General features: G+C 41.6%; 1 protein-coding gene across 1 annotated transcript; it reads right to left on the bottom strand.

Moving 5' to 3' along the window:
• Positions 1-313: 313 nt before the first annotated feature.
• On the bottom strand, positions 314-8694 carry LOC116044350 (gap junction gamma-1 protein-like). Its single transcript, XM_036004503.1, has 3 exons — positions 8464-8694; positions 1814-2989; positions 314-1703 (listed from the first exon to the last, which is right to left on the bottom strand). Exons 2-3 carry the CDS (start codon positions 2958-2960, stop codon positions 1690-1692), a joined length of 1161 nt encoding a protein of 386 aa, XP_035860396.1. The 5' UTR covers positions 2961-2989; positions 8464-8694; the 3' UTR covers positions 314-1689.
• Between the last annotated feature and the right edge of the window lie 276 nt (positions 8695-8970).

The following is an 8970-nucleotide window of genomic DNA, read 5'->3' as shown; positions in this document are numbered from 1 at the left end:
CTAATTCCCACTGCAGATTAATGTTAAGATATTACATTTGACAAATTGATACTGCAATGAATGGATTGTTTTTGTTGGAGTAACAATTTTCTGCTAATTTCTAATCAAAGTGCAGTTTCTGAATAATACCCTCAGCAATTAGTGTTAATGGTGGCTGAATTGCAAACTCAAAAATCTGAGACCTTAATTTTTTTCCAAGATACAAATAACTAAATGAACACAGCATTATGTCCTATTCTCTAAACCCCTAACCATTATTTATAGATTTATAACATAATAAAACCAGACTCAAACCCCTTGAAAAGTGTTTTTGTTGGAAAATTTATTTTAAAAACTAACCATGAAGAACTATCAATACAAAAAGTATAAAAAGTACAAAAAGCATTGTTCCAAAATAACTTGAGATGACAATATTTGAGTTGGCACCAATTGGCACTGTGGTTATGATTCAGCATACAAAAGATGGCATCTCAGAGCGCGTTCAAGGCATTGAATTTACATTGAAATGATTATGTTGTTTACATCCCTCATTGAGATTCTTTCCGACCTGGAACACAAACAGTATTTTCCCTTATTTAACCAAATGATACAATTAAATCCTGGTCTGTACGGAAAAAAGGGAATGTTTGCTGGTCTGAGACCATGTGCAAATATTAAGTTGCAGGTTATTGATTTTTTTGTTGAAATGTACTGAAAAAAGAAAATTGAACAGTTGAACTAAAAGAATGCACGTCAATGGACAGGCTTCAGGGAACTAAGACAGCAGACTGTGAATGTTGTTTTAAAATTAAATCATGTCTGCCACAGTGACAGTAGCCTCTTTTCAATACAATACTCACTAATACAAAAATAAAGAACAGTATCAAATACATGTTTTAACGATACAAGACAATATCAAAAGTTACGTTTTTCAAGCATTACCCAGGTTTGTTTATTCCTTTGGACAAAGGCACCCCAAGTGTGTTCCAGTTACCATCGAAGCACCAGGCTTGGGAATGTTGACTGGTGCAGTGCCAACAGTCAAAAACTATTTATAAAAAAAAACTAAAAAAAAAAACAAATAGTGACACACTTGAGAGAAACCTTTGTATGAAAATTAACTCAAAATGTCTTCATCAGCATGACAATAACTCCAGTACCATTTTTTATGAGTGGTGCCTTGTCCATTAACCTTTGTTGTGCATCTCACTCAGAGATTCACAAAGTAACATTTTTCTACGGTATAAACACGTTCTTTGCACTACAACTGGCTTGGCCATACCTTTACAAAATGCCATAAAACAGAGTTTAGATCTAAGGCAAACTTGAGATGTATTCACTGTGAATTTCCAAAAGAGGACAAACTCTCCTGTAATAAAAAAATATATATAGACACAAAAAAAAAAAATTACAGTTATTAGCTGCCCTGAGGGAGAAGTACATGATAACCTTAACCGTTCTTGCCGCACAACGGTAGTTTGTAAGCACTTTGGATCTTCAGACAGGCGTCTCAAGTATTGCTGGTTGAGACGACCGCTCTCCTCTTTTCCACCACAACTGGCCGTAACACAGAAAGGCTTGGGCTGACTTCATCCACCTCAAGCAAGGACACACACACACACACACACACACACTTTGATTCCCTTATGTCCTCTCACTGATCCTGATGTCACTGATGTAAATTTCAGTCTTGTGTCAGCTTATGAGAACCTATGCACGAAGACCTGTAAACAGAGAGATAGTGTCAGTAAAGCATTTCGTATTGATCGATACAAAATAAAAACGATTAAAAAGAACAAACTTATGAAGAGGATGAAAAGGTTGGAGGCCTCACCTTTCTCACATGTACTGCTCTGCTTCTCCTGGGCAAAGTTTAATCTATTCTGCTCAACCGCGGTTCCGTTGGACTCTGGGCTGCTGCTGCGCGACGGACTGCTCTCCTCATTTTGGTAAGCCAGGTCCAGATGCTGCTGAGCCAGTTTCAGGTGTCTTCGCAGCCTCTCCAGCTCCCGCGATGAAGCCTCGTCGCCAAACGACTCGCGGCCCGAGTCTCCCAGGTTGTCCCTGAAGCCCATTTTTCCCGACGGGTCCTTCTTCAGAGCCGTGTGGTAGCCTGGAGGTGCCGATGGCTGGCGGCAGATGGAGGACCTCTGGCTGGACAGAGCTGGGTGACGGGGGGTGGGAGGCTGAGGACGCGGTGCGCAAAAGCAGTCCCGGATACCGCTGATGCCGAGGTGAAGGATCTCCAACATGGTGAAGAGCAGACACAGGGCGCTGACCGCATACATAATGAGCAGGAAGATGGTTTTCTCTGTGGGGCGCGAGACGAAGCAATCCACCGTGTGCGGGCAAGGGGAGCGCGTGCATACGTACGACGGGACCACCTCCAGCCCATAAAGGACGTACTGTCCAAACAGGAACGAGGCCTCAAAGATGGCACGCGACAGCAGCTGAAACACGTAGACCTTCATCAGGCCATCGCGCTTGATGCGACGGCGTCCGTCGTGCTTTTTGCTGGGCTTCTCCGCGACTTCCTTTTCCTTTTCTGGCTCAATCTCTTCCAGGATCATGGGGTCCTCCTCCCCATTATCCTCCGCTTCCTCATAGTCCCGGTTGGCACCACGGCTCACTATCGGCATCCTCTTCCTGCCCCGCGGCCGGTAGTCATCGTCCTCCATGCGGGCAATCTTATGCATGGCAAAGCCAAGGTACATGATGGTGGGGGTGGTGATCATAATCACCTGAAACACCCAGAAGCGAATGTGTGACAGCGGCGCAAACGCATCGTAGCACACGTTCTCGCAACCGGGTTGCTGCGTGTTACACACAAATTTACTCTGTTCATCATAGTAGATTGACTCGCCCCCGACAGCAGTCAGCACGATGCGAAAGACGATGAGGAGGGTGAGCCAGATTTTGCCCACGAAGGTTGAGTGGTTGGAAATCTCGTCCAACAGGCGTGTGAGGAAACTCCAGCTCATTTTGCCTCAGCAGCAGAAGGGAAGCTCTCACCTGTGCAGAAAAAGGGGGGGGGGGGGGGGGATTATTCAGGTGTCACTTTTAAAATGCATTTACCAAGAAAGTGCTCACTGACAGTAAAATAGCACGTGGAAGGTAATATTTAGTGTTTAGTGTCACTGCAGACATTTGGTCTCAACTACAAATCAATATGCCCCAAGCCATATGAAGGACAGCATTTCACAGATAGGATTGTTAGGAAAGAAATTATTAAGAATGACACAGACATTTAAGATATTAGAATGACTTCAAATGTAAATATATGCAACATTTTTCATTAAAATCCAATATAATGATCGACCTAAATTAATTGAGTTATTCATTTTGGTACATCACATTTCACCATTGCTCATATTGACTCCCCGTGTTCTTGCACCAGGGAGCCACAAGATGGAGCTATTGTGTCACTGTAGCAAGGCTGACCCTTCCCAAATCAACCATCACAAAGTGCATGCTCAGGCAACGATCCTGATGCTATTACCAAATCATGCAACAACAACCAGACGGCTAACTAAAGAATCAAGCGAAAGACGTTAGCCGAGTGGTGCTTGAGGCATATCACACTAAACATGTTATGAGCTGTAGTGTTCAGAGACAAAACATTCAAGTTGGAACCAAATGTGTGAAATGTCTAGTCATGGTTTAATACTCTAAAGCAGGGTCCTCAGAGTTACTGCAGGGAGGGCCTCCAAATTGTCAAATTAAACATAATTCTAACATATTATTAGCAAATATAAATCCCCACTGATGATAGGCTTACTGGCACTAAGGTAGCCACACACAGATATAGTTCATCCTAAGGATTCACTGTGCTACAGGTATGTTTAACATTAAAGGATGACTTATAAAATAATGGCAACAATTATTATTTTAATAGCTCAGTATTCTATGCAAAAAAATGTATAAAGGCTTTAGGCCGCTCTACACGTTATTGTAGGCCCAGTTTAATATGCAACTTAATTTCATACAATCTATGTAGTAGGGGGTGCCTGCTCCGTCTCTCTCAGTTAAGGGGTCCATAGCTTTAAAAAAAAAAAACACTTTGGAAGAGCCCTGCTCTAAAGATTGTCAAAACAGAGTAAAAAGGCTGATAGTAAAAAAACAAGAGGCAATGAAGAGCTTCTGTGGTTTCACACCATCTGTGACCAACCTCATAACTTCTGCTGAGTAATTACCCACTACCATAAACTACCAGGCTTGAGCCAAGTAAATAAGCTACAGTGCGTTTGTGATTTTGTAGATTATATCATTCCATCTCTCATTTTAAGACTTTCACTACTTTTACATCTTGAATTGTCTTTTAGATTAACAAGGTGGATGTTGTCATAGACCAACAAACCTTCTGCTTTCAGGCCTGTTTAGAATGTTTTTTGCTGCTGCGGTTAAAGAATATCCTATGTGTGTGTGAAATCACAAACCTTGGAATCCCCACTGTCCCTCTATTAAAACTCTGCAGCGGCCGAACTCAGATTACCACAAGATTAAGCAAGTATGAAGTATCTCGGCAGCACAGGATGGGCCGTAACATTAGTGTTCTTGACAATATATTTTCTAACAGTGAGTAGTGTGGTAGCATCTTTTAATCTCTTTAATATTCCTGCCTGGTCAGTGCCTCAGGAAAGGATAGGGATCCTAAAACCTAAAGTAACAACACTTTATCATATATAAATATACACACAAAATAGACTCTATAGACACAAAGCTATGGAAAAATGACGCAATGACAGAGATTGTCCACTCAAATCTAAATCCAATGTTTTGTTATTCTTAAAATTCTAAATTTCGTTGTAAGCCAAAATGTAAAGTGACAATCTTCGTAAAGGAAGTAGCTGAATCTGAAAAAAAGATGCAAATGGGATAACCAATTTGATCACCAGCTGTCAATGATAGAGAACTAAAAGTCCAAGAACATTCCAACAACAATTCTGAACATCTGCAGGTTTAAGAACATGTTTTCACCTCATCCATAATGCATTATGGAAACCCAATTATTAACCACACAGCGACACCAGATACCTATACTTGTTAGACGGCTTTTAGTGTTTAAATTTAAGTTTTAGTGTTTCCTCAGTTTCAAGGGCAGCTGCTTTAACAATCTTGCTTGCTGCAACTCTAAATTAATTGTTAATGCAATATGGAGTAAAACAAATATAGTCTGTGTAAATATGACAGACATTTTCATATAGTTACAAACCCTGCTTTCAAACTTCAACTCATCAACCAACAACCTCAACACACAAAACCCAGTGTTGGGCTCCGTAGTATCTCTTCAGTCACTCCCAGGACTTAAGCCGCCTACACGATAGGCGGTAAAACTGCTTTGCGCTGGCCGTTCCAACGGGGGAGAGCGGTGCCGCCCAACTATGCGCTGCGGTACCCCTGGCGTCGTGCACCCCTCAGATTTGCCGCATTGCGCTGCGCTCAAAGTTTAAATTATTTCAACTTTGACCTAGTTGCCACTGACCTTTCGAAAGCGCAACCAATGAGATAACCGCTGCCGTTAACTAGCAAAGGGGAAATAGCTTCCTTACCACCCTTGATGACGAATACCTGTGCTGCGCTTTGCTCTGCGCCCTACCTAGTGGTGCGCAGAGAGCAAATCGCTTATCATGTGTAGGCGGCTTTAGGCAACAACGTCATATTCACCGTGTTCCTTTTTCATTTTAGAAAATTAGAATTAAGAATACTAATGATACAATTAGATCTACACTACCACGTAACTGTGTGCACTTATGCGATGTCAAGTCTCGTATTGCCAGACCTCCCTCCACGTCGCTGCGGAGGAGGCTCTGGCTAGTCCCCACAGCATTCATCGATCAGAATGTGTACTAGGGCTGCCACCTCTTAGTCGATTAGTCGACTAATCGGTCGTTTTGGTCTCAGTCGACTAAGATTTCTTTAGTTGATGAGTCATTTTTTATGCTTATTCATGCTTAATTACTCATTTCCAAGAAACTTATGAGCACATTTCTGGTAAACACAAGATTTAAAGTGGTGCTTTTGCAGGATTAATTGTGGGGAAAGTCAGTTTTACAGATGGTTAATTAACTACATTTATATTGTGCTTTTCTAGTCTTAACCACCTCTCAAAGAGCACAACTCTGTCGATTACATCAACTAATCGATTAATCGACAAAATCATATAAGTGTTAGTCGACTAAGAATTTCTTTAGTCGAGGACAGCCCTAATTTGTACATCTCAAATCTGCAATGAACTTTTAATTTGTCAATTCGCAGTTTTGATTAAAGAAATGTATCAACTGAAAAACATAAAACGAGGGGAAAAAGATACCATGTACTGTCCAACAATCCAATGAACTAGCACTGAAAGCCCTTACAGGTGATACATCACCCCCAAATGCTCCAGTAGAGACCCTCAATAAGAGAGTGTTGTGTGTCAGGGCTCTGGTGTCTTCATCAGTAATGTCAGCATGCCGTGAAACTAATTCCTGCATGTTTCTCCACAAATGTCCCATACATAGTTGTTTATTCACTGCTTTTACAATGTTTGTCTATTGCTCACAAAGACTACAGTTGTCATAATCCTTTTTTGGCTTTCTGTAGTGCTGAACAGCCAGCTAATCTGACATTCAATCTAAACTTAAAGCTGAAGCCTGTAACTCTTAACCAAAATATTGTAACTGTTGTCATTTCCATTGTCTAGTGTTGTTAAGGCTGGCACACACCTTAGATCTGTTATGTGCATGTGCGTCAGAGGAACTGCAACAGCATTTGTGTAGTTTCACAGAACAGTGTGATGAAAGTGATAGATCATACACTTGACTACGATCATATTTCATCACTGGCTGACTCGAATAAGCAGCAGGATTTGTGAGGGTGTGTACTGCGTTTGGTCTCGAAACATCCACTTAACTACACCAGACACCGAAGATAACTTAGTATAAGCTTAATACAACTATAGTGGCCACAGATGATATAATGTTAGTTTAAAATCTGATCAAAATGTATTGGCTGATCGTCTTTCACACAAACTAGCAGTGTTGATATATATTTTGATGAGGATTGAAATTTCTACCACCTCAAAACTATTTACTGTATTGTCACTTACTAGACAATAGGCCTTTACACATGTTTGCAATAAGTCACCAGGCCTTACGAATGTATCAGTCCCACTCTAAATTACTGTGTAAAACACATTTTAAACTCGTTTTTTAAGAGCTAATAGGGATATCTTGAAGCTTGTGTTTTTCCAAAAAGATGCTGTCTAGAGTCTATGAGATAAAGCCCACAAAAAACATGCCAATCAATTATGTTTTAAAGTCTTTTTACTCTCTTACTTCATCACATGTCAATTTCATGGTCCATCTACTGAGGCGGCCTCAGCCTATCTGTGGCACTTCGAAGAAATCAGTCTGTTTCCAAGTAAGGACTAACATAAAGCAGCAGCCTCAACACTGACGGAGCCCTGCAGAACAGAGGGGCTATTGTGGCTCTCACATCTGGGAGGCTAGTTATGGTTATCCCTCCCTTGTCCCAAAGCCCTAAAGCTAAGAGGCCCTGAGCTTACTGGGGAAAAGCCCCTAAAAATGACCAGCATGTGTGTCAAACTAGGGAGTGACTTCCACTGGACTAGGGAAGAATACACTAATCCGCCCTTCGTATCACCAGGAGTCATAAGGCCATAAAACCTCATTACGTTAGACAAGTTGTTGAGTCTGCATTTGAAATAAAAAGAAATGAAAGCAGAGAAAAATAGGAGTAGGGCTAGCTCTGATAAAGCAGTATATTTGAATACTAATATCAAATGGAAAACTAAAATTCATCCAATTTGCATTAAAAAAAATCCTCCCCGCGTGGTTATCTGGACAACGTCACAGCGCCGCTCCACATGCTTCCACAGCACAGACACAAATCGATGGATAATTAAGCTAACGGTGTACACAGCTGCGCCACGTTGTTTGGACAAAGTCAACTAGTGACTAAATTAGTGCTTTAAGCTAAAAGAAAACATGGCTATTCTCCATAACATATTTGGGGGGGGGGGGGGAGGGACACTGTCCCTGCGCGTTCCTTCATCACCAAATCCAGTCGATATAGTCATGCCCAATAAAATTAGCCAAATCTTCTGCATACCAGCAGAATTACATGGCATGCGGTGCTAATGACAACAAATGCTGCGCCAATTTATCATAAATCACAAATTATTCCGCATAATGCAACCTATTTGGATGATTTAATTGGCGCTGCGTCCTGCCAGCCTGTCCGCGTGAACTAAACGTTAAGTTAGTGTTAAAACAATACATTTACCGACCCTGGCTTTGTGGACACGGGTTATTAAAACGCCGAAATCACGCTAGAAACCTTAAAAGCAACTCATAGTTCTTCCGGCGCTAAAGTTAAAGATATAACTTTAGCCACCGACGCACTATTGTTAGCAAAAGCTAAACCGCTACCTATAGGTGCTGTTGCCGCGTCTGCGGTATCACGATTTGTTTGCGTGTTGTCTTACCTTCACTTGTGATTTGGGGTTCTCTGCTTTCGCCCGACGGCTCCTCGAAGTTGTCGCTTATTTCAAGAGCTTGTTTTCTCTTTATTAAAATAAAGCCTTCCCGTTCTAATATCAAGTCATCCAGTTTTTTTTCCTTTCCTACGGGGAGCCTGTGTCCTTCTCCAGTTGTGTGCTGTAGTCTACTGCGGGCTGGGGTGAGGACAAAGAATATTCCCAAATCCCCCCCTTTTTTCCTCCTCCCACTTTCAACCGGGCACCCCACCCCCTGTCTGCGCAGAGTGGAGGAAAACGATCAACTGCCAGCATTCCTGATGCAATCCTTGCTTCGTCTTTCGCCCAGAACTTTACCCTGGACTCAGAGACTGAGAACATAACTCCCTGAAATCTGTGACACTAGAAGACCTCAAAAAGTAGCCTAATATATATTTAGTGTAAAAAGATAACGTTGTTTCAATTCAAAGACACTGCGCTTCCTACTTGAAATAGGCTACACAACGTGTAAA

Source organism: Sander lucioperca, chromosome 8 (assembly GCF_008315115.2).
Source record: "Sander lucioperca isolate FBNREF2018 chromosome 8, SLUC_FBN_1.2, whole genome shotgun sequence".
Taxonomy (NCBI): Eukaryota; Metazoa; Chordata; class Actinopteri; order Perciformes; family Percidae; genus Sander; species Sander lucioperca.
This window is presented reverse-complemented; position numbering and strand designations above follow the sequence as displayed.

What these genes read in the sequence shown, in the direction of transcription:
- LOC116044350 (XM_036004503.1), bottom strand. Translation starts at nt 2,960, where the DNA reads ATGAGCTGGAGTTTCCTCACACGCCTGTTGGACGAGATTTCCAACCAC.